Here is a 25,033-nt window from a genome sequence, read left to right on the forward strand (position 1 = left end):
TTAATTGTTTGTCTCTTTTTTCCTCAGTTTCCCTCTTTGCTATCAACTTGTCTTCTAGGTCACTCACTCGTTCTTCCACCTCGTTAACCCTCGTCGTTAGGACTTCTAGTTTGGATTGCATCTCATTCAATTGATTTTTAATTTCTGCCTGATTAGCTCTAAATTCTGCAGTCATGAAGTCTCTTGAGTCCTTTATACTTTTTTCTAGAGCCACCAGTAGCTGTATAATAGTGCTTCTGAATTGGCTTTCTGACATTGAATTGTAATCCAGATTTTGTAACTCTGTGGGAGAGAGGACTGTTTCTGATTCTTTCTTTTGAGGTGAGGTTTTCCTTCTAGTCATTTTGCTCAGTGCAGAGTGGCCAAAAGCAAGTTGTATTGGGAAAAAGAGAAAAAGAGAGGAGAGAAAGAAGGAAAGAAAAGAGAAAGAGGAAAAAAAAAGGGAAGAAAAAGAAAAAAAAACGAAAAAAAAAAAAAAGAAGAAAAAGAGAAAGAAAAAGAAAGGAGAAAAAAAAGGGGGTGGGGGAAGGAAACAAATCAAAAAGCAAAACAAAACAAAAACAAAAACAAAAAAACAAACAAAAAAAGAACCACCGGGGAGTATCTTCTGATTCTGTGTACTTTAAGTCCCTTGGCTTCTCCTGGAAGTTGTCCGTCTAGCTGGTGTTCTGGGGGAGGGGCCTGTTGTGCTGATTTTCAGGTGTTAGCAGTTGGGGGAGCTGCTGTGCCCCTGCCTGGTGCAGGGCTCAGTGGGGGTTTTTTACCCCGTGAGGCCGCAGGAGGAACAGCCCCAGTGGCGGGGCAGCTCTGGAAACCTGGATTCAGCTCCGGCAGGAACTCCGTCTGCAGGGCCTGGAGGCTCCGGGGCGGGGCCGCTGATGTGCTCAGCTGGGGCAGGAGCGTCCTTGCTGTCCTGGGCCCTCCCGGCCTCTGCCTGTCCCGGGGGAGGCGGGATCCTGGGCTGTGTCCCGGCGCCCTGTGGTCCGGAGCCTGCGCTGTTGGATTCGCGCTCCCGGGCCGCGCAGCCCCCTCCGCGGAGCCGCCGCCCGAGCCCCTTCAGCTGCTCCGGGTCCCGCCGGTCCCGCCGTGCGCGCTGCAGCCCTTAGGGAGCTCGGCGCACTCTCCTGGGCGCGCAGTTGCTGTTACTGTCCCCGGGAGCCCGAGGGCATCCCCGCCCTCCTGGGTCCTGCTCCAATTCCCTGCGAGCCCCTTTCCCCCGGGAAGGTCGGTGCAGCTCCTGCGTCTCCGGGACGGGGCTCTCCTGTCCTGGGGACACTCGCCCCGGCCTCAGCCCGGCTCCTCGCGGGCCCCTCCCCCTTGGAGGCCTTTGTTCCTTTATTTCTTTTTCCCCGTCTTCCTACCTTGATAGAAGCGCGAATTCTTCTCACTGTAGCATTCCAGCTGGTCTCTCTTTAAATCTCAGGCCGAATTCATAGATTTTCAGGATAATTTGAAGGTTTTCTAGGTAGTTTGGTGGAGACAGGTGATTTGGAGACCCTACTCCTCCGCCATCTTGCTCCTCCCCCCCTCTTACAGGCTTCTTGGAAGATCAGGAAAACAGTGTGGGCCCTGACCAGGGAGGAAGGGGTGAAGACTGGGGGGTTCACCTGACTGGCCTGCCTCTCTGCTTCATAGTTCCTGATATTTGCAAAATAACAATTAAAACTTTTTTGGGACACACTAATTTAGTATGCTATGGTATAGGGAATAACAGGCAGAGGCATAGAGATCTGCCGGGCTTTTGCTCCTAAAAATCTTTGACCTGAGAGAGCCACAGGATCCAGAGTTTTGTTGTGGTGGCTGCTGTGGTAAGAGCCACTGTGTACACAGGGTCCTGGCTCAGGAGCTTTACACCCCTTGTTACATTTAATCCTCACATCAGCCCCCGCCCCAGACATTCTCCCCAGGGACTGATGAAGCATCTGGAAGGGAAGGGATTGGCCCAAGGTCACAGCCAGTGAGGGGCAGAGTTGAGATTTGAACCCAGGTCTGTGGGGGCTCAGAGGCTGGTGCTTTTTACACTGCCCAGAAAAAAACCTTCAAAATCAAACCTGCTGTTGGGCAGTAAGTCAACCATGCAGATGGAGCGAGGAAGTTGGAGTGCTGACTTCTTTGAAGGCAGACCTGGGCTCTGACTGGAGGCTGCAGCTGGAGGAGAACCAGGTGAAGAGCACTGGCCTTGGAAATTGGCAGGAGGGGGAAGCCAGTTCTCATGGGAGCTTGTGCACAGGGCTTGGAGAACTCGACACAGAGCCACTCGGTTCAAGCCAGAGCTCTTTCTGCCACTGGAAGCGGTTGGTTGCTTGCTTCTCAGCAACAAAGGTGTTGTTTCTCTCAAGATTAATTATCAGGCAACTAATGTGAACCCGCACAAACATACTTCCAAAGAGTCTGGCTAATGCCAAGAGCCTTTGACTGTAGGGGTGTGTATAGCTTCGGATTCTGCTCTGATCATGGGCAGGAATTGTGCCAAAATGCCAGATTTGAGCCTGAGAAAGTGACTCCTGGTAGATCTCTTCCTAATCAGCTCCTTCCCAAGTTGTCAGGTCCCACTGGCACCACCGCAGCATTGCACACCTACTCCCTGCTGCCCCAAAGCTTGGCGCATACACCTACCTGGAGCCCTCACACACCACCTTATGAGGGGTCCTGCAGTGATTTCCACTCTGTAGGTGAGGAAGCGAAAGCACAGGGAGGTGGAGTGCCCATATGATGCAACTAGGATCAAAAGAGCCCCAGTTCATCTGGGTGCTCGTCCTGACCCTGCTCTTGACCATGGAGCCAGGCAAGCCCCTCCCTGCTTAGTGGCTTGGTTGTGTTTATGGTCCTGAATTCTGGCCCAGGGTAACTGGAGATGACTTGCCAGGGTTCTAAGCCAGAGTCAGGACATGCTGGGATGCTGGGGTCAAGGAGAGCCCTTGAGGAAGGAAGGCAGAGTGGCCTTGAACTGCTGTTCACCCTGACTGTGACCTTTATTCAGCCCTGGTGAGGTGACAAAGTATCTGCCACTCTCAGACCAGCTTCCCCAGCCTGAAAGGGAACAGCTTGCTGAGAGAGTTCCTTGAGAATATTGCTTGGCTCTTAGAAGCAGAGAGTGATTTTTGGCATTTAATTAAGCAGCTTTGGATAAGGATCTTTTCTCTGAGTGAATGAAGGGGCTTCCGTCTCCCTGGCATTGGCCTAATTAAATCAGTGTACAGTCTCTCTCCAGACCTGGTTGCTGTTAATCCTCACAACAGCAACAGCAATGATTGCTGCCAGGTGCTGAACTGAGGCCTTCACAGGACTCACCCTCCTCTCTCATCCATCTACTAGCCCTTCCTTCTTGGTTTTCAGGTAACTCTGGCCACTTTTGTTTTTTCTCAAATGCACTAGACTTATTCCTATCCCAGGGCCTTTGCACTTGCTCTTGTTGCTGCCTCAACTGTTAATCCTTCCACTTTTCCTGTTTTTGGTTTCTTGTCATCAGTCAGGACTTGAGTGAAATATCTACTTATCAGAGAGACCCTCCCAACCATCCTATCTAAAGTTCTTTATCTTCCCCTACTTTAGTAGTCTCTGTGGATCCCGTTTTCCTTCTTTGTACCTACCACTGCAATCTGTCTTGTGTATTTGATTGCTTCTCTACTGTCTGTATCCACCAGAACAGAACACCAGGTCCATGAGAGACAAAGGTCCTTACTGGCTTTAGTTTCTACAGTGTCTTTAGCCTTAGAACAGTGCCTGGCCTATCGCAGATGTTCACTCCATATTTACTGAATGGTAAAAGAATAATCTGACTCCTTTCTCACAACAACACTGTACAGTGGTGTGGCAGAGGAGAGATGATTGCAAATTTTTTACTGCTCCTCCCAAGGAGTAGTGGAGGCTCCCCCCACCCCCTCCCCTGCGATCTGGACTGGGCCTGTGACTCGCACTGATCAGTGGAAGAAATGAGGTCGTGTGACTTCAGAAGCTGGATCTTAGGAAGCCTTTCAGCTTCTGCCTGAGTCTCTTGGAACACTCTCTGGGGAAGCCAGCTGTCCTAGGAGAAAGCTGACTAGCCTGAGTCTGCCATACAGCCAGGAGGCCCAAGCAGACATGTGGTGCAGAAGCTCTCTTGCCCATCCAGGGCATCTCTGCTCTGTGAGCCCAGGCAAGCCCTGTGCAGCTGAGCCCAATCAATGGATGCAATTGTGAGAGAATAATGAATCATTTAAGCCACTGAGTTTTGACATCTTATACAACAATATGGATAAATGGATATGGTAGGTACATTCTCTTCATTTCTCAGATCAACAAGAACAAGGTCAAATGACTTACCCAAGGTTGCTTGGCAGACTGGGCATTTGAACTTGGTAGTCTCCAGGGCTGGGGCTTTAAACCTCATGCCACATTCCTCTGAGGCTAATTCACATTGTGATTTTTTAATTTATATTGCTGGTTGTCATTGTTGGGTTGAGAGCCGATCTAAGAACTTTCTTCCTTCTCGTTGTAGATCTTCATAAACAATGAGTGGCACGATGCTGTTAGCAAGAAAACGTTCCCCACCATCAATCCATCCACTGGAGAAGTCATCTGTCAGGTAGCTGAAGGAGATAAGGTGAGAACTGGTGATCTCCCTTAGGGCGGGAACAGGCAAGGATGGTTTCATTTTTTACTTTATATGTTTTTATGTGGTTCAAACTTTGCCGTGTGCATTACTTTCATGACTCAAAATGCCAATGAATATCTTTTGAGTAAATGAATCAACAGAAACTCTTCCTTCAGGCAAAGGTACTAGATTATACCCAGGTTCAGTCATTCAGACAGCTGTGGAATTGTAGACTTGCAACTGAATTTGGGACATCTAATCCAGTCTGTCGTTTCTAGTCCTAGAAGGTAGGTCAGAGAAGGGAGGTACACACCTAGATAGAGGAATCTTGTGGACTAGAATTTGGTCTCCTAAGATCTAGCCTGGTGTTGGTAGTATATTCTATTGGAATTGTACATACTTGCAGGACGTCCAGGTGGCTCTGTTGGTTGAACGTCTGACTCTTGGTTTCGGTTCAGGTCATGATCTCAGGGTCCCCTGAGCTCTATACTCACTGGGCAGTCTGCTTGGGGTTCTCTCTTTCTCCCTCTGCCCCAACTCATGCTCACTCCCTCTCTAAAATAAATAAATAAATTTTTAAAAAGAAGAGGCACTGGAAATAATTTAAGAATGGTCCTTGACCTCTGCTTTAAGACAGTTTTCTATATTCGTGTATAAAGCCCTGCTCCCTCTGCTAAAAGCAAATGTGAATACAGTACTTTTCTGGCTTATAAGGTAGTCTGATGGTAAATATATTTAATATTAATGAAAACCATGCTCCCAAACCTCCTGATACACATCTCCCAATATGAAAAATGCTAGCTGTGATGATTTTACTGCTTCCCCAGAGGAGAGGGAAGGTGGTTAAACCTGTGTTTAGTGGAGACTGCCAGTTATTTTAGAAGGAATGGTTAGGTTCTCTGGGCTTGCTTTCTTACAAAGATGGGGAAAATGGTCAAATTCTAAGCAATGATGCCTGAATGTTTCCCTCTAAAACTCTTTGGGGAATTCTGAAATGAAAATACAGGAACAGAAACTGTCAGGTCCTCATTCTCTTCATAACTCCTGGAAAGGAGAGTCTGAAGCTTGTCAGGCAGAGCCCTTCATGGTGGGGAAGGGGTGTTTGGGGCAGGTTTCCACACGATATTGACTAAAGCCCTGTGGGTGTGCTTGGCAGTGGGGTGAATGATATTTGGAGGCAGTTCTCACTGAGAAGGCCTCAGCTGTCTTGGTGGATGTTTTCCAGGAAGATGTGGACAAGGCAGTAAAGGCTGCCCGGGCTGCCTTCCAGCTAGGTTCACCCTGGCGCCGCATGGACGCATCTGACAGAGGCCGCTTGCTGAACCGCCTGGCAGATCTGATTGAGCGAGACCGGACCTATCTGGCAGTGAGTTTTCAGCCCCCTCCTCTCTCATCCCATGTGGTGAATAGGCTCAGAGCATCCCACAGACAGCCAGGAAGGGGCTGCATGGCTGACATGTAACAGATCAGAATGGCATAGGCCAGACACTTGGGGTACACCGCTATTCCAATTAGAGGAGCCTCTTATTGTCTCCTATGATGGCTAAGAAAGGAGGAGATGGGGGGCAGGGAGGGGTGCTACAATGGGGAGCCTTCCCTGAAACCCCCAGGGATAGACGCCTCCCTCGGAGCCCCTGTGTGTGTGGTGGGCCTTCTCTCTGGCTGCCACAGGCGGAAGAAACCAGGAGGCAAAGCCCTTTTCCCACCACTCCCCAATCCAATCTGCATATAGCAGCCAGAGTGAACCTTCTAGAAGGCAAATTATACCATGGTGCTCCACTCTCAAGTTTTCTATATATCCTTAGGATAATGCCCTATTCCCTCCACATGGTCTACAAGGCCCTGCCTTGTCTGACTCTGTCTCCCAACTAATGACGGGCTGTGGCCCTCACACACAGAGCTCAGCTCACCACCTTTCCCTCAATGGCTTGACTGCCAGGCTTCTTTGAGCCATTGGGGCCTTTGCACATCCTTCTGCTTGGGGTGCTCTTCCCTTGGTCATCATTTTTACCTTCCCCTTTGCCTACTTACCTCCTACATATCCTTCAGATTTTAGCCTAGAGGGAGGGTGTTTCTCAGACTGGGCTGGGCATCTGGGCTTCTCCTTTCTAGCACTCTTAATACTTGTGATAAATGCTTCACGTTATTATTCACTGGCACTTTGCTCTCTCAGCTCTCATGTTTGTCTTTTCTTACCTGCATTTGGCTTAGAGCCAAACCTAGAAAACATGTGCATATGAAATGACCACATGTGAAACTGGTACACCATTCTTCTCCTCACCCCTCATTCTTCCACCTTTGGAGAGGGAGGGGTTTTGGGCCAGAAGTGCCACAGCATTCAGTGGCACAGAGTGGCCATCAGCCCTTCTTGGTCTGTGCTGAGCTTGGGCACCAGTTGTCACCAATCGCTTTGACTCAGTCCTATGCCTGTGCTGACCGTTCTCTTTTTCTCAGGCCTTGGAGACCCTGGATAATGGCAAGCCCTATGTCATCTCTTACCTTGTGGATCTGGACATGGTCCTCAGATGCCTCCGGTATGGGCTCAGGCTTCCTGCTTCTTGTTCTGGCTGCACCACATGGGAGCAGGTGTTGTGGGGGGCGGGGGGGAGCCAGAAATAGAATAATGTAACAGGATTACAGGAGTGGGAGAAACATGTTTGCTGAGACTATCTTATGAGAAAACCCCTCAGTGTCAAAACAGCAAGTTACTCATAAGTGTTTTCTCTTTTTTTCTAGAGGCAGTTTCAGTAATTTTCTGTTAGGTGGAATTTGTCCATTTCATGTAGGTTATCTAATTTGTTGGCTACAATTGTTCATATAGTCTCTTAAAAGCCTTTTTATCTCTGTGCGGTCCGTGGTGATTCTTTTTTTTCACTTCTGATTTCAGCTGTTTGTGTCTTCTGCCTTTTTGTCTTAGTCTAGTGAAAGGTTTGTCAAGTTGGTGAGTTTTCGAAGAACCCCCTTTTGGTTTTGTTGATTTCCTCTGTTGTTTTCCTGGTCTCCCTTTCATCTGCCTCTGCTTTAGTCTTTATTATTTCCTTCTCCTTGCTAGCTTTTGGATTAGCGTAATCAAATGTCTTAATGACCAAGAAATACAGGATGAGGAATAAGAGCTTTGTTAGGGTCCTTTTGGTTGGAGGTAACAAAGACTCGGCTTGACTCAGGCACTGCGGAGACTTAGGGGTCTTAAATCCAGGAGGCCACCAAGCCATACTGTGGCTCCTCTCAGCCCTCTTGCTTCATCTTCTCAGTTTTCCCTGGCTGCCTTTGGGGCCAGTGTGTTTGCTAGAACCTGGCTGCCCCTTGCCTAGGCTTGCTTTTGTATGCATGATCCTACCAGACTACACTGCAACCCCTTAGTCCTAGTGCCAAATTCCTGCCAAATGCCAAATTTTTAATGCCAGAAGCAGGGGCCAAATGCTACCCTCACTGGTTGGCCTCAAGCCTGACCAGCTATGGTTCCGGTGGACAGATCATTGTGTAAATAATGACTGGACTGTTCCCCCTGTGACCCTGTGGACAGAGTTGGAGGGGAAGAAGCAATACCAGAAAAGTAGGGGTTGGACAACATAATGGGTTCTCAACCAGAGTAGTCCTGTCTCCTGGGTGACAATTGACAATGTCTGGAGACACTTTTGATTGTCACAGCCCGAGCGGGGAGGGGGAAGGGGGAGTGCTACTGGTATCTAGTGCATTGAGGCCATAGAGGCTGCTAAAAAGCCTACAGTGCACAGCATGGCCCACAGAGCAAATAATTTTCCAGCCCCGAATGACAGTAGTGCCAAGATTAGATTGCTCTGCGAGGATGCCCCAGGAGAGCAACCTGGTGAAGCTCAGGCTCCATCCTGTGCCTTCCTGAGTTTTAGGAATATGCCTTTGTGCTGATTAAGTAACCATTCTGGGGCCTGCAAAACACAAGTAATACTGACGGGGAGGAAGGAAGCCGGCAGTGCCTTCCCTTGGCTAGATTGGCGACTCCCTAGCTGTTTTTCTCCCCAGGCTCACAGCCCTGTGTTCAAAGCCAGGTCAGCTTGGGGCTCAGACTTGTGTTGCCATCCCAGTCATTTCAGAGCTCTTCCTTTTACCCCACATTTCATCTTTTTCCTTCTCTTGTTTTTCCTACTTCCCTGAAAATTTAACCATTACATACTGGAAACCCATGCTGCTCATTTCTCCCCCACACTCATGTGCTGAGCTTTTCTGTCACCTGTGTCCCTGTGTCTAGGGCTTGGGCCAGGTGAGGATTTGTTTCTGGTGGCTGTTCCCTCAGTCTGACTTTAGGACTCTGCACACAGGAAGTGCTAGCCATTGGATAGGTTTTCACTTCCTTACCAGATTCAACCCGTGGTTCTCAAATGCTAGTCTTGTGGTGCTGGACTGGTTCAACAGTCACAGTTTAATCTGAATGCTTATTAAAAACACCAATTCCTGGGGAATCAGCCTTGGAGCTCCGGATTGAGTAGGTTAGAAGTAGGCACCTTGAATATGGTGTTTTTCACAAGCATCCCAGGTGATTCTGAGGCTTAGAGTTAGTTGACCAGAGTGGATTACTGTGATCCTAGCAGTTACCCAGAAAGTCTTTTCTTGGAATAAGCCAAGAGCAAGGGCAATGATCAGAAAAACTTAATTGGGCCTGTATGAGTCTTCTCTTTCTGCCACGGTTTACAGGGGTCCCTGAAAGTCATGGATTAAGCTTAATTTTTGTTTTTTGGTATTTTTGTTTTTTTAGTTACTATGCTGGCTGGGCTGATAAGTACCATGGGAAAACCATTCCTATCGATGGGGACTTTTTCAGTTATACCCGCCATGAACCTGTCGGGGTGTGCGGGCAGATCATTCCAGTAAGTATTAGCCTCATAATTAACGAATGAAGGTTTATCAGGAGTGCCTTGAGATGCAGCGATCTTGGACAGGCTGATTGCAAAGGTTGGGAGGGTCTGCGGAGTGATGTGGGAAGGTGGCCTGGATGGTGGTTAAAAACACAGGCTTTAACAAAGCCAACCAGTCTGCCGTGTGTGGACTCTGACTTTGGGCGAATCACTTAACCCTGTAAGACTCGGTTTCGTTATCTGAAAAGCAGAAGGGAACATAGCACTCTTAGGGCAGTGGAGAAGGGGAGGAAGGCAGTGGTGGATAAAATGCAACAACATAGCATGGAGCCTACTATGGGAAAAGCTCTAATGAGCATGAGTCATTCTTGTTCTCATCCACCTGCCATGTCCATCTGTCTTAAGCTCACAACTGAGTTGTGAGGGTAGCAGAAGGGGGTCAGAGAAGTCAGTGAGGCTTCTCCTCCCTGGGCTGCCACATCCCCTGGCTGATGCAGCTCTCAGCTTCGATTCTAGGAGAACATGTTGTTTATTGCAGTGGAACTTCCCCCTCCTGATGCAAGCCTGGAAACTGGGCCCAGCTCTGGCGACCGGAAATGTGATTGTGATGAAGGTAGCTGAGCAGACTCCACTCACTGCCCTGTATGTGGCCAACCTGATTAAGGAGGTGTGTGGCTTTGTGTCTGTCTTGATCTCTGAATGCCCTTATACATGCTTGCTCCTTGGGGGTTCTTAGGAGAGGTTTTGGGGGCTCCAAAGTGGGGCAGGTATTTATAGACCAGGGACTGACACCTCCCCATACCTCATCACAGGCCAGCTGAAGTGGCCCCTCTTACCTGTTGTCTACACTGTGCTTCACTGCCAGACCCCTCTGAAAAATGAAAATTGCTCTAGGTGAATGCCACTGGGGAGGGACAACACTCACAGGGACCCCACCAGGTAGGTTCTCTGCTGTACCATTTGGAATTTCTGAGCTGTGTCCCACAAGACTGGTGTCTGCTTACCTGGGGCCTGGGCAGGCAGCTTAGCCTTTCTGGGAAGGGTGTGTGTTCTATCTAAGCCTTTGGAGCAGGAGAATGACTCCCAGTGTCCCTGGCTGTTTGCCTACAGGCTGGCTTTCCTCCTGGCGTGGTCAATATTATTCCTGGATTTGGCCCCACAGCTGGGGCTGCCATCGCCTCCCACGAGGATGTGGACAAAGTGGCCTTCACAGGCTCCACCGAGGTAAGGCATCACCAGGACCTCAAGCTTGTGGCACATTTGGCCCTAGTTCCCACTGTCCTCAGAGAACATTGAAGATTAGTCTCTGGGTAATGCATGGAGGGCCTTCCAGGACTGCCTCAGAGTAGCCTGAGTACAAGGCCCTGCATGTGCCAACAGGGACTGTCAGGGTGCAGCCCTCTGTGGGTTGGTTGACACTCTGGCTGCTGTTGTGGGGGGCCAGCATCCCACGTGGAATAAAGAGGCCGAGACCATCTAGAGCCCAGCCTTGCCATTATGATATGGGGTCATTCACTGAGTGTCTTTGGGGTTCCATTTGTTGTCTTTAAAATGAGAGTGGTGGGATGCCTGGGTGGCTCAGTGGTTGAGTATCTGCCTTCAGCCCAGGGCATGATCCTGGAGTCCTGGGATCGAGTCCCACATCGGTCTCCCTGCGTGGAGCCTGCTTCACTCTCTGCCTGTGTCTCTGCCTCTCTCTCTGTGTCTGTCATGAATAAACAAATAAAATCTTAAAAAAAAAAATCTTCTGTTTAAAAAATAAAATGAGGGTGGCAACATCTAGGTGGTGGAGATGGTGTATATGGTGTAGTGGGGAAGATCACATGCTCCGGAGTCTTACTGTTTCAGTGCCATTGACTGGCTGTGAGACCTTGAGCAAGTCACTTAGCCTCCCGAAGCACCTGTCTCCTCTGTAACATGGGGATAGGTGCACCTACCACACAGGATTGGAGCGAGGGCGATGAAGTTTATGACATGATCAGTAAAGTTCTAGCTCAGAGTAAGTACTCAGCAAGGGAATGAATGAGTGAGTGAGGAGTATCATGTGGCTCTGTGCCAGGCCCTGGAGAAACAAGGACAAATAAGATGTCTGGGGATTCCTTTAACATTGTCTCCTTTAGACAGAACATGGAAGACTCCTAACTCTGGGAAACGAACTAGGGGTGGTGGAAGGGGAGGAGGGCGGGGGGTGGGGGTGACTGGGTGGCGGGCACTGAGGGGGGCACTTGACGGGATGAGCACTGGGTGTTATTCTGTATGTTGGCAAATTGAACACCAATAAGAAAATAAATTTATTATTAAAAAAAACAAACACATCATCTCCTTTGAAGCAGGGACAGAATTCCTCCTGAAGAGTGTCCTTTTCCTCTCTTTGAATCCTTTTTTTCTATTTTTTTTTTTTTTAAGATTTTATTTGAGAGAGAGATCAGGGGGAGGGGCAGAAGGAGAGGGAGAAGCAGACTCCCCGCTGAGCAGGGAGCCCCATACAGGGCTCAGTCCCAGGACTGTGGGATCATGACTTGAGCTGAAGGTAGATGCTTAACTGACTGAGCCACCCTCTCTCTGAGCACCTGCCTCTCTCTCTCCTTGAATTCTTGGGAGGCCTCATTGCCTGACTTCGGAGAAGGCACACTGAATAACATAATGAACGTGCTCTTCAGACCGTTTCCCCGGAGACAGATACTGCCCATCATTCAGTCTGTGCTCAATGATGGCAGCTCTGGGACAGCAGAACAGAAGACAAGATAGCACAGTCCCAGCTCTTCCCTTGCTTTTCTTTTTTTTTTTTTTTTTTAAAGATTTTATTTATTTATTCATGATAGTCACAAAGAGAGAGACAGAGAGGCAGAGACACAGGCAGAGGGAGAAGCAGGCTCCATGCAGTGAGCCCGACGTGGGATTCGATCCCGGGTCTCCAGGATCGCGCCTCGGGCCAAAGGCAGGCGCCAGACCGCTGCGCCACCCAGGGATCCCTTCCCTTGCTTTTCTATTGCCCAAGTTAATGCCTCAAGGTCATGCTGAGAATCTCACAGAGGGGTGGTTTCCTGACAGAGACAGATACGTTCATTCAGATAGGTTCAGGGCAGCTTTGTGCCAGGCTCTGGGAATAAGGAGGCGACGAACACCCCATCCTTGCCCTCATGGAGTATGCCATGGGCTGGGGACCACACTTAACACTGTGGGAAGTAGGCAGGATCATGGTTTGAACTGGTGACGGACTTACACTGCCCAAGTGTAAACTGTGACTCCACGTTCACCAGCTGTGTGACTTTGGGCAGGTGACTTGGCCACTCTGAGCTGCAGCTCCCACATTCCTAAACCAAGGCGAAGAGTCATGCCTATCTTTGAGGTCATTGCAAGGACCGAACTAAATGAACACAAAGCACTTGGCACAGGGTCTGGTATGCAGGCAGCACTTAGAGCATAGAAGCTACATTGCTCATGTGGTTATGGTCACTGTCATCGTAGAGGCTCGGGGCGGGGGTCAGCAGTGGTAAGTGAATAGCTAGATTTGGTGAAATTCTCCAGGGAGTCATGTAATCCAGCTGCTCCCTCGTGTTGTGGGGTCCTCTCTCTTGTGTCTAAAAGAGTGTCTGGGGGATCCCTGGGTGACTCAGCAGTTTGGCTCCTGCCTTTGGCCCAGGGCACAATCCTGGGGTCCTGGGATCGAGTCCTGTGTCGGACTCCCGGCATGGAGCCTGCTTCTCCCTCTGCCTGTGTCTCTGCCTCTCTCTCTCACTCTCTGTGTCTATCATGAATAAATAAATAATTAATTAATTTAAAAAATAAAAAAAAAAGAGTTCTTTTTCCTTCCTACTGAGTGCTCTTCTGTGTTCCTGCATGCCCACAGGTTGGCCACCTAGTCCAGGTTGCTGCAGGGAACAGTAACCTCAAGAGAGTGACCCTGGAGCTGGGAGGAAAGAGCCCCAATATCATCATGTCAGATGCAGACAGTAAGTGTTTTGCAGGGAGGAGGTGTGGGTTACAGGCAGCCGTACTGCTATCCATACTGCGGTTCACTTAGGCGAACTTTGGACTCCATGTCTGTGCCACCCCGCCTCCCCTCCATCTTGGCCTCAGGATGAAGGTCAGAGTCTGCAGCAGGGCCCTCCAGCCTGCGTGACCCTCTCTGTCCCCAGTCTCTCCTCTTTGCTCCCCGTCACCCAGCTGGGCTGAGCTACTTAGCTGTCCAGCTGTACTGCATGCTTTGACTTGGCCCAGGCTGCTCCTCTTCCTCATACCCCTTTTCTTGGTCCTGCCGAGGCACCCCGATTTGTCCTTCTCTGACTGCTATGGGCTGGCTGGGTCCTCTGCCACCCTGGTCTCTGTTACCACGGGGGCTGTGACCTCCTCTCTGTCTGTCTGTCTGTCTGCTGGATGTCCATACCCCAGGAAGGGAGAGATCAGGTCTGTCTTGTTTGGCACTGCCTAGCACCCAGGAGGCACCAGTGCTGTTGGTGCCACAAACAGGTTAAGAGGGTGGGCAGATACTGGGGCCAGGCTCATCCTCCATCTCTTCTCATTGCTGCCTTTCTGCCTCCCCAGTGAACTGGGCCGTAGAGCAGGCCCACTTTGCCCTGTTCTTCAACCAGGGCCAGTGCTGCTGTGCCGGCTCCCGGACCTTTGTGCAAGAAGATGTTTATGCTGAGTTTGTGGAGCGGAGTGTTGCCAGGGCCAAGTCACGTGTAGTTGGGAACCCCTTTGACAGCCAGACTGAGCAGGGGCCACAGGTAAGGTCACCTGCTGCAGATGGGTCTGGGTGTCTGGAGTCAGCATGGAGAAACAGAAAGGGTCTCAGACTCAGAGGCAGGCAGGCTTGGCTTTAAGTCTCAGCTCTGTATGTACCAGCTGTGTGTCCCTGGGAAGCCATGTACCCTTTCTGAGCCAAAGTTCTCTCCTCTGTAATAACCACCTTTCTTAACTCACAGACTGGCTTTGAAGTGGAAATCAATAATGGAAACCAGTTCGTATATTTCATACACATAATAAATATTAGGAATGTCTGTGTAAAAAAGACTGCATGCTTCCTGGACCTTTGGCCATGCATAAAAATGCATCTTCCAGAAGGACACATACTATCTGTTAACTGTGATTCTCTGGGGAGTGGGGCAGAGGCCATGGCATGAGTAGCAGAGGGACTTTACTTTTTTGGGTTTTTTAAAAGACTTTATTTATTTGAGAGAGAGAGCACACATGAGCAAGCAGGCGGTAGAGGGAGAAGGAGAAGCAGACTCCCTGCTGAGTGAGGAGCAGACATGGGGCTTGACCTGAGCTGAAGGCAGACACTTAACTGACAGCCATCCAGGCACCCCGACTTTACTTCACTTTATGCTGTACTGAGATACTTGATTTAAAATACTTTTTTTTTCTTTACCTTGAGCACATACTCATTTTAATCAAAACTACAGTTGGGACTCCTGAGTGGCTCAGCGATTGGGTGCCTGCCTTTGGCTCAGGTTGTGATCCCAGGACCCGGGATCGAGTCCCATATCGGGCTCCCTGCAAGGAGCCTGTTTCTCCCTCTGCCTGTGTCTCTGCCTCTCTCTCAGTCTGTGTTTCCCATGAATAAATAAATAAATCTTAAAAAAAAAATGAAGTCAATAATAATTACAACAAAAAGAAAGATAGTGCCTCTGCCCACCATTTCCTCTCATGTCCTGGGCCTTATTCCAGCATTGTTCTTAGACCCTGCCTGTCCTGGGCTCTTCCTCACAGGGTCCTGTGCTGGCCACCTCCAGCCACCACCTACCCCACTGCAAGAAGCAGAGTCCGCAGGGTCAGGGGTGCTCCCAGGTCCCACCAGTCCCTACATCTACTTTTGGGGCCCTTGGGTGCTTCTCTATAGGCTGTATCCTCCTGAGGGTGTCTGCTACTGGTGTCCACTCCCAGGCTCCAGGGTTGGCCAAGACCAGTCTTTTTTTTTTTTTTTTTTTTTTTTTAGTAGACATTTTTTATAGCAGTTTGGGTTTATAGAAAAATGAGCAGAGAGTACAGAGTTCCCATATACCCCTTCACCCCTTACCCCTCTAGTTACCCAGATTATTAACATTTTGCATTAATGTGCTACATTTGTTATAACTAATGAGCCAATATGATATATTGTTATTAAGTAAAGTCCATAGTTTACTTTAGGGTTCTCTCTTGGTGTTGCATTCTGTGGGTATGGATAAATATATAAAGACATGTATCCACCACCCCATCATACAGGGTAGTTCACTGCCCTGAAATTCCTCTGTGCTCTATCCATTCATCCTTCCCCTACCCCCAAGCCGAGGCTGATCTGTTTACTGTCTCCATAGTTTTGCCTTTTCCAAAATGTCTTCTAGCTGGAACCATACAGTATGTGTAGCCTTTATAGATTGGCTTCGTGTACTTAACAATGTGCATTTAAGTTTCCTCCATGTCTTTTTGTGACTCGATAGCTTATTCCTTTTTATGGCTGAGGAATATACCATTGTATAGACACATCACATTTTCTTTACCTACTTACAGCTGATGGGTACTTGGGTTGTTTCTACTTCTGAATAGTGCTACTTTGAATCCCAACATCTTTTTCTTTTTCATTTTTCTTTGTAGTTTGTGGCTACTTAATTAGTAAAGTAATGTAAACTTGTATAAAATTTTAATTAAACATGTTTAAAGGAAAGAATAAGACCCCCTTGGCTCCCTTCCATGTCCATTCCCCATTAACCATACATACACACAGAGTTACATTTTTGTATGTTTGTTTTTAACAAAAATAGGATTATATAACATAATCTACAAGCTCCCCCCACCTTTACAGAATACCTTAGGCTATCTTTCTGGGTCAGTTCACAAAACTTTTTTTTTTCTCCACTAGGCGCCATGCCCAACAAGAGGCTTGAACTCAAGACCCTGAGATTGAGTCCCATGATCTACCGATTGAGCCAGCCAGGGGCCTCAGATCTGTTATTAACAGGGACATGATATATATTATATACACATACAGTAAATATTTTAGCCAGTCCCTCAACTGATGTATACTTAGAATGGTTTCTGTTTTTTACTTTTGCAAAGTACTCTCCAGGGCAGCCCAGTGGCTCAGCGGTTTAGTGCCACCTTCGGCCCAGGGCATGATCCTGAAGACCCAGGATCAAGTCCTACGTTGGGTTCTCTGCAGGGAGCCTGCTTCTCCCTCTGCCTGTGTCTCTGCCTCTCTCTCTCTCTCTCTGTTTCTTATGAATAAATAAATAAAATCTTAAAAAAAAACAGAAACAAAAACAAAGTGCTCCCCAGTGAATATCCTTGTTTAGGTCCCTTTGTGACATGTAGAATAAATTCCTAGAAGTTAAATAGCTGGGTCAAAGATCATGAGCATTTCATTTTTTGACCAGTATTAACAAAGTACCTGCCAAAAGGGCTGTACTAGCTTATAGGCCTTTTTTTTTTAATTGAGATACAATGACATTATATTAGTCCTTCTAAGAACATATGGATATTAGGATTTATACAACCTACTCTTGCAGTCAGTATATTTTTTTACCTTTTTTTTTTAATCTGGAATGCTTCATGAATCTGCATGTCGTCCTTGCACAGGGGCCATGTTAACCTCTCTATAATTCCAATTTTAATGTATGTGCTGCCAAAGCAAGCACATGTATTTTCTTCTTTTCTTTTCTTTCCTCACGAGAGACACAGAGAGAGGTAGAGAGAGAAGCAGGCTTCTTGCAGAAAGTCCAATGCAGGACTTGATCCCAGGACCCTGGAATCACAACCTGAGCCAAAGGCAGACGCTCTACCACTGAGCCACACAGGCGCCCCTGAACCTTTTCTTATATTTATTGGCCCTTTGTAGTTCCTTTACTCAGCCTTGCTTATTTCTAAGCCTGGCTGATGGCTCAGTTGTCTCATTCATTGCCTGTGTGGTTCTAAACCTCAATCTAGGGGAGGTCTGGGTCTAGCATCTCTGAAACTTTGGGCTTTTTTTCCCCACAGGTGGATGAAACTCAGTTTAAGAAGATCCTTGGTTATATCAAATCTGGGAAGGAGGAGGGGGCGAAACTATTGTGTGGTGGAGGGGCGGCTGCTGACCGAGGCTACTTTATCCAGCCCACCGTGTTTGGAGATGTACAAGACACCATGACTATCGCCAAGGAGGAGGTTAGCATGGGCCAACCCTCAGGGGGATGTTCTTAGGAGAATTGGACACTTAAGTTTGGCTTCTTCATACTATGACTCCTCAGCTGGCTTTGGGCCAAATCCTGGCTCTGTGCCTAAGACAAATTATTTATGATTCTATCTGATTTGGTTACTCTCCTCTTCTACCCCTATGGCTATGCACTGCTGGGGAGAACTTCCAAATTCCCTTGCACAGCATCTAGGCCCTTTGTGTTCTGGTCCCTGCGAGCCATGAGTCAAGGGATGATTTTTCTCAGCCCTTTTATGATCTTCATATAAGTGGGACATTGGACTAGACCCCATGGCTGTGATTCCCCACATGGCAAGATTCCTGATGTTCTCCCCCTTGGCACTCATTATGAATGTAGGGCAGCAGCTCTGTCATTCATTCATTCATTTCACAAATATTTATTGAATGCCATCTATGTGCCAGGCTCTCTACAGACCCTGGGGATTCAGAGCTATGCAAGACATGTTCCCTGCCTTCATGGGGTCCACACTTACTCCCCTTCCTCCAATGGATTAGGCCCCTCAGCAGCCTTCTGCAGGGAAGATATTTCCCCTTTCATGTATAATTCAAAATAGAATAATATTAAAATGCAGAATCAGGGCAAAAAGTCCAATAGAGTTCTGCCTCTTTTCTTATCATTACTACTTTGATGCTTTTTTTAAAAAAAGATTTTATTTACTTATTTATGGGGCGGGGGGCAGAGACATGGGAAAGAGAAGCAGGCTCCATGCAGGGAGCCCGACATGGGACTTGATCCATGTCCCCAGGATCACGCCCCAGGCTGAAGGCGGCACTAAACCTCTGAGCCACTGGGGCTGCCCTGATGCTTTTTTAAAAATCGCAAATACCACTTTTCCAGAAGGTTGGGGGTGGGGTACCCAAATGCATGATGCCCCATCTCACAGTCCTGCTCCAACTATGATGAGTTCCTGGCACTCTTCTCCCACTTCTGTTGTGATACTCCCCAGGCAGTCCTGGAATCAGCCATTCCTTCAAGAAGTCCTGCTTTCTTTTAGTGGAAAATGGGATTTCACAAGGATAGGCCCTGGGTGTGTCTATGCCTGGAACTCCATTTCCCTCTTCCCTGCTCCCAGTCTCCACTCTGGTTTGGACAGTTTCTGTCCCTGTTGTATCACAGCTGGATTATCACTTATACAGAGCCTCTCCTGATACCCTTCTTTCCACGCAGTCCAGGAACTCCTGTGGGCTCCCAGCACTCATTGAACCGTTTGTGCAAGAGAAATGGTTCCTTCTAACCCCCTGCTTATATCAGAACACCATTCCACCCAAGGGCTCTGCCTTGATAGGGCTGAGAGCCACCACACCCTGGCAGCAGCAAATACACTGTGGGTTGGCTTTTGAATCTCATTCTCCACTAAAAAGAACTGGGATTCCTTGAAGAAATGGCTCCTTCCAGGAATAGGGCAGGGACAGTACAAGATAAACCTGGATGTCTCAAGAGCAGAGACACTGTTTTTTTCACAAAAGATCAACTAAGTAAAACACATGGCATATAGAATGTAACCAATGCCCATTAGCTTCCTTCCCTTTGCTTCATTGAGCTTGGGGGCTGTTGTCTCCCTGTGGAACTGTTCGGGTATGCCTGGGGGCTCCATCTGGAATCATCTGCTCAGCACTGTGAAAGCTGGATGGTAGGTGGTTCCTGTGTCTGCCACACCCTCCCCACTGTGTACTCTTTTACTCTAGATCTTTGGGCCAGTGATGCAGATCCTGAAGTTCAAGACCATAGAGGAAGTTATTGGGAGAGCCAATAATTCCAAGTATGGGCTGGCTGCAGCTGTCTTCACCAAGGACTTGGACAAAGCCAATTATCTGTCCCAAGCCCTCCAGGCTGGCACTGTGTGGTAAGAGCCTCCTGACAGCCCCTTACAGCCCAGGCAGGGATCCCCAAACCAGGGTCTTCTGGAATCTAGCTCATACCGCAGAATTTGGGGTTCTGAGCTCAGTTTCTCCTGGGTCAGTGTGTGATATAGCAGATGAGATTTCCCATCCCCTCTACTATAGGAGATTAAACTTCCCTCTAGTACATATGCCAGTGCAGCTTTGTTCTTGGGCAAGCAGATGGATGACTAGGGTGGGCATTCCTTACCAAGCTGCACAAGAACGGGAGACCAAAGCTGAGGGTCTATACCTATGTGTAATACTAGTCTTAAGAGCTTAGCACCTACATCACACCCACTAGGAAGGATGTAATTTTAAAAGAAGAGAAAATACCAAATGTTGATGAGGATGTAGAGAAATTTGAACCCTCACATTTTGCTGATGGGAATGTAAAATATTGCAGCCACTATGGGAAATAGTCTGGCAGCTCCTCAGTAGGTTAAATGTAGAATTACCATAAGACTCAGAAATTCTACTCCTAGGTATATATACCCAAGAGAAATAAAAACATACATATACATAAAAAAGTAATCTGAATGTTCATACCACATTATTGACAATATTCAACAGATGGAGACAACCTAAATGTCCATCAGTTGATGAATGGGTGAACAAAATATGGTCTATCCATGCAGTGGAATATCATTCAGTTATAAGGAGGAATAAAGTGCTGATACATTCTACAAGCATAGATAAACCTTGAAAACATGATACTAAGTGAAAGAAGCCAGACACAAAAGGCCACAGAGTTTGTGATTCCATTTATAGGAAATGTCCAGAATCAACAAATCCATAGAAACAGAAAATAGACTAGGGGCTGGAAGGGTGGTGGGGCAGTGGGGGATAGCTGCTTTGGGGTACAGGGTTCTTTATGGGGTGATAGGAATGTTCTAGAATTAGATACAGGTGATGGTTGTACAACACTGAATCTACTATATCCACTGAATTGCATACCTCAAAGTGGTGAATTTTAAATTAAAATTTAATAATTTTTAAAAACTGCAAGAAAAGCCTAGTACCTAATTAACGAAAGTGATTCATTAAAATGGTAAGCTATGATGCGGTGCACCCTGTTACTAACATCCATCTGTGACCACAGCATGACGGGCAATGACTTATGGCTTTATTTCATGTGATTTGGTTTTGGCTCCTACGTGGTTGGTTATAACTGTGGTTTGACCCATCCATTTTTCCTCAATATTTTAGAGCAATTCAGGAGGTCTGAGGGGTATGACACATACCTCCTAAAATTACTTCTGAAATATTGTTTCAAATTCTAGGATCAACTGCTATGATGTATTTGGGGCCCAGTCACCATTCGGTGGCTACAAGATGTCTGGGAGTGGCCGGGAGCTGGGAGAGTATGGGTTGCAGGCATACACGGAAGTGAAAACTGTGAGTATTGGTGCCTTGTGCTGGACTCCATTAGTACTTATTACTAGTTTCTTGTTTTAAGCTACAGAAGCTACAGAAAAGGGTGAAGATCCAGTCTCTGCTCTGTTTCATGAGAAATATCTTGGGACCTGGCCACCATTATGCCCACCTAGTCCTTTGCTAGGCTTTATTATACGTCAAGTGCTGTATGACTCTAGAAGGAGGAAAGATCCCAATGGGCTGAAGCAGTGGGGAAAAGCTTTAATAAGAATCAAGCTTCGAGGGATCCCCGGGTGGCGCAGCGGTTTGGCACCTGCCTTTGGCCCAGGGCGCGATCCTGGAGACCTAGGATCAAATCCCATGTCGGGCTCCCGGTGCATGGAGCCTGCTTCTCCCTCTGCCTGTGTCTCTGCCTCTCTCTCTCTCTCCCTGTGTGACTATCATAAATAAATAAAAAAAATAAAAGAATCAAGCTTTGAGGGCAGCCCCGGTGGCGCAGTGGTTTAGTGCCGCCTATGGCCTGGGGTGTGATCCTGGAGACCCGGGATCGAGTCCCGCATCGGGCTTCCTGCATGGGGCCTGCTTCTCCCTCTGCCTGTGTCTCTGCCTCTCTCTCGCTCTCTCTGAATGAATAAATAAATAAATCTTTTTAAAAATTTTTAAAAAATTAAAAAAAAAAGAATCAAGCTTTGAGGCATTAGAGACCAAGAGCCATAAATATATCAATATCCTTTGATTTCATAATGTCAATGATAGGAATATAGCCTGAAGGACTGAGCAGAAATACGAAGAAAGTGTTATTCCATAAATATTCATCACCACATTATGTCTCAAAGATGAAAAAGTCAGATGTAACCTAAATGCCTAATAAATTATGGAATACTCAAATTATGGTTTACTAAGTAGCCATTGAAAATATTTTTGTAGGGACACCTGAGTGGCTTAGTGGGTTGGGTGCCCAACTCTTGCTTTTGGCTCAGATCATGATCTCAGGGTTGTGAGATCTAGCCCCATGTTGGGCTCTCTGCTCAGGGCAGTCTGCCTCAGGGTTCTCTCTCCCCCCTGCCCCTCCCCTCCCTCTCTATCTCTCAAATAAATATATCTTTAAAAAATACATTTTTGTAGAATATTTGACATGGAAAATCATCATCCTTTAAAGTGAAAAGGGGACAGCCACGGTGGCTCAGCGATTTAGTGCCGCCTTCAGCCTGGGGTGTGGTCCTGGAGACCTGGGATCGAGTCCCACATCGGGCTCCCTGCATGGAGCCTGCTTCTCCCTCTGCCTGTGTCTCTGCCTCTCTCTCTCTCTCTCGTAAATAAAGAAATGAAATCTTAAGAAAAAAAAAAGTGAAAAGGCAGGGGGACACCTGGGTGGTTCAGTGGTTGACAATCTGCCTTCGGCTCAGGGTGTGATCCCAGGATCCGGGATCGAGTCCCACATCGGGCTGCCTGCATGGAGCCTGCTTCTCCCTCTGCTTACGTCTCTGCCTCTCTCTCTCTCTCTGTGTGTGTGTGTGTGTCTCATGAATAAATAAATAAAATCTTTAAAAAAAAAAAAAGGTGAAAAGGCAGGATACAAAGTAATATATACAGTATAAGCCCAGTTTAAAGACTATACATACATATATATACTCAGGTACCTTTATTTATAACTATGGAAAAGACAGGAAAGAAAAGCACCAAAGTGAGAATAATTTGCTCTACAATGGACACTAGTTACAGTTTAACCAGGAAACGAATTCACAAGTAATATTCAAAGTGAAGAGTAATGGGCTGAGTTGGGCTTTTCCAAGATTGGCAAAGAGAAGGCTCAGGGCAAGCAGACCTTAGCCCGGGGGAGCAGGATGAGAAGGGCAGACAGTGGTCTTCATTCAATGCTCAGTGGTAAGCCACAACTTGTATTCTCAGGAAGCTCACTGGTATAAAATAAACCTGTTTGCTTATTTATTTAAAATCGTCCCATATATACAAGAGGCAAGATCCAGATTTGAACCTGACGTTGGCCTATAACCATCATGGAAACAGTGATGAGATTACTTAGGTGTGGTGTCGGGGTTGGGGGGTACTAGGTCTGAGCCCCAGCAGCAGCACTAAGGATTGACCTGAGGGCATTGGGAGAGCCCAAAAAGAGGAGGCTTGAGTTGAGGTGGTCTATGCAGCAATCCAAGTGTAAGCTCCTGATACTGGAGACCTCAGTGGGAGGATGCTGGGGAGAACAGGAAGGAGCTTTTGAAGAGAAGAAGTGGCAGGACTTGATGGCTGGAGGCTGCAGGTGAAGGAAGCGAAGCTGCTTCAGCCCAGTGCCAGGCACTGTGCTTTGTGCTCGTGATAGGGATTCCTGTATTTTGAGCTTTGGGAACTCAAGTGAAAATCCTAACAAAAATAGGATCAAAAACTTCTCGGAAGAGAAGTCAAGTTTGCAGGGGGAAATGCTGAGAAAATGTCTTCTTTTGAACTCATTTTTACTGAAAGCTTGCTTTGTGCCAGAATCTGCTAAACTTCCTTATGCAGCAGTGTTCACAACAACCCCATGAAGGAGACACTTGTTTATCCCATCATACAGATGAGGAAGCAAAGCACAGAGTTGTAGGGCATAAAGCTGGGATTTAACTCCATATCCATCTGAGTCTGGAATCTTCCCACTTAACACACTGAGACACCTGCGAGCTTCAGCATGTTATGTTTTTCCTTACTTTGATCCTTTTGGAGAAAATATGGATCTAGGTCAGAGTCTCTCAACCTCAGCACTGTTGACATTTGGGGTTGTGTAACTCTGTTGTGGGGGCTGTCTATGCAGTGTAGGATGTGTGTTGAGCAGCATTCCTGACTTCTGCCTACTAGATGTCATAGCAGTCCCATCCTCTTCTGCCTCCTGATAATCAGAAATGACTGGATTAAGTCTGTTAATTAATCCATTAAAGTCTGTTCTCCCGCAGAACATAACCCTGGCTGTGTTCCTGGGATTGACTGGTTGACCATCAAGGTATCAGCAGTCAGGGAAGCCCTTGTCCTCATCCTCGGGCAGTACATAGCTAGAGAGCCCGCGGATCACAGGGAAGTGTGAAGATTTAACAGCTGCTCTGCACCCCCCTTACAGGTCACGATCAAAGTGCCTCAGAAGAACTCCTAAAGAACTCCACCAGCTCCCTCACTCATCCAGCGACTGAGGTCAAGGACATCAGCAGCAAAACCAAGAAAAATGACGCTTGCACACGAAAAGTCTCAAGAGAGAAATTTGCTCATAGAATCTCTTGATCAAGAAAGTCACAGATTTTGAATTGGTAAATGGGAGTGGGTGCAGGGCAAAGAGTACAGGGAGAGCCTTTTACCCTGCAACAGTACTACTGCTAGGTTTCAGGCTGATTTTTCAAAACTAGATTCAAATGTCTTATCTTGTCCATCTGGTATCCTTCTGTAACTTGCCCTTGTGGGGGAACAAAAAGCTATTGTTTATCCTTGTACTAACAAGTTGGGGCAACAACTAGTGCCTTCCTTTGTATTCTGGACTAAAACTCATTAAAAACAATGCTGCTGTTCACTTTCTGGTTAACTTTTTGTCCATCTCGGTAACCCAAGGAAATCCCACCACATAGGGATGTCGTCCCGGTGTGTGTGTCACCCCTCCCCTCCTATGGCGAAGTAGCTTTGGTTTCCTTTCTCTATCCTGTCCACCTGTGGCAGGCCCTGGGCTAGAAACTGGGGAAGTTACCAAAACAGGACTCCCAGCCCCTGCCCTCAGAGGGGTCAGTCAACCAGGAAAGAGAGACACTTGACCTCCAAGGTTTATTTTCCTCGTTTTAAGTTAAGAAACTTGGTCAGGCTAAATAAGATGGATTCAAGCTGATGAATTTCATGAGATTAATTTGGAAACCAGATGTCTGTCTATTCATCTTAAATGAGGTCTGCATTTCCTGTAATCAGACCTCATGAATCTCCTGTCCAGAACACTGCCTTATTTTAGTCAAGGGACCTGGCAAGGTAGTAATTAGGATTATAAGTAAATTAGGAATCCAAAGATTCCTTGGTGGGCAATGGAATCAGAAAAAAGCTGAATAGCTGTAGTAGTTTGTGAAGTCTGTGATCATGTTTGGGTCACAGATGAACAATATGATGAAAAATTTGATCCTTTCCTAAGGAAAATACACTTGCTATATCATTTTTGCAGACAGTGGCAGGGGAAGGTGGAGCATACTGGCTGACCCTGGG

General features: G+C 47.3%; 1 protein-coding gene and 1 non-coding gene across 2 annotated transcripts in view; one reads left to right on the plus strand and one right to left on the minus strand.

Annotated features, from left to right (window-relative positions):
- The window catches only part of ALDH2 (aldehyde dehydrogenase 2 family member), a 37,498-nt gene extending 13,133 nt beyond the window's left edge, over window positions 1-24,365 (plus strand). Inside the window, exons 2-13 of the mRNA XM_038575112.1 lie at window positions 4,478-4,582; window positions 5,799-5,939; window positions 7,028-7,107; window positions 9,303-9,414; window positions 9,941-10,069; window positions 10,513-10,626; window positions 13,253-13,355; window positions 13,948-14,132; window positions 17,359-17,523; window positions 19,259-19,416; window positions 20,734-20,848; window positions 23,925-24,365. Coding sequence (XP_038431040.1) covers window positions 4,478-4,582; window positions 5,799-5,939; window positions 7,028-7,107; window positions 9,303-9,414; window positions 9,941-10,069; window positions 10,513-10,626; window positions 13,253-13,355; window positions 13,948-14,132; window positions 17,359-17,523; window positions 19,259-19,416; window positions 20,734-20,848; window positions 23,925-23,957 — 1,440 coding nt within the window. The 3' untranslated portion in view covers window positions 23,958-24,365. The remainder of the gene's footprint in view (window positions 1-4,477; window positions 4,583-5,798; window positions 5,940-7,027; window positions 7,108-9,302; window positions 9,415-9,940; window positions 10,070-10,512; window positions 10,627-13,252; window positions 13,356-13,947; window positions 14,133-17,358; window positions 17,524-19,258; window positions 19,417-20,733; window positions 20,849-23,924) is intronic.
- On the minus strand, window positions 16,915-17,018 carry LOC119866276. Its single transcript, XR_005379598.1, has one exon. It is a non-coding gene; the product is annotated as a U6 spliceosomal RNA (small nuclear RNA).
- Window positions 24,366-25,033: the final 668 nt, after the last annotated feature.

Source organism: Canis lupus, chromosome 26 (genome assembly GCF_011100685.1).
Source record: "Canis lupus familiaris isolate Mischka breed German Shepherd chromosome 26, alternate assembly UU_Cfam_GSD_1.0, whole genome shotgun sequence".
NCBI classification, from domain to species: Eukaryota; Metazoa; Chordata; class Mammalia; order Carnivora; family Canidae; genus Canis; species Canis lupus.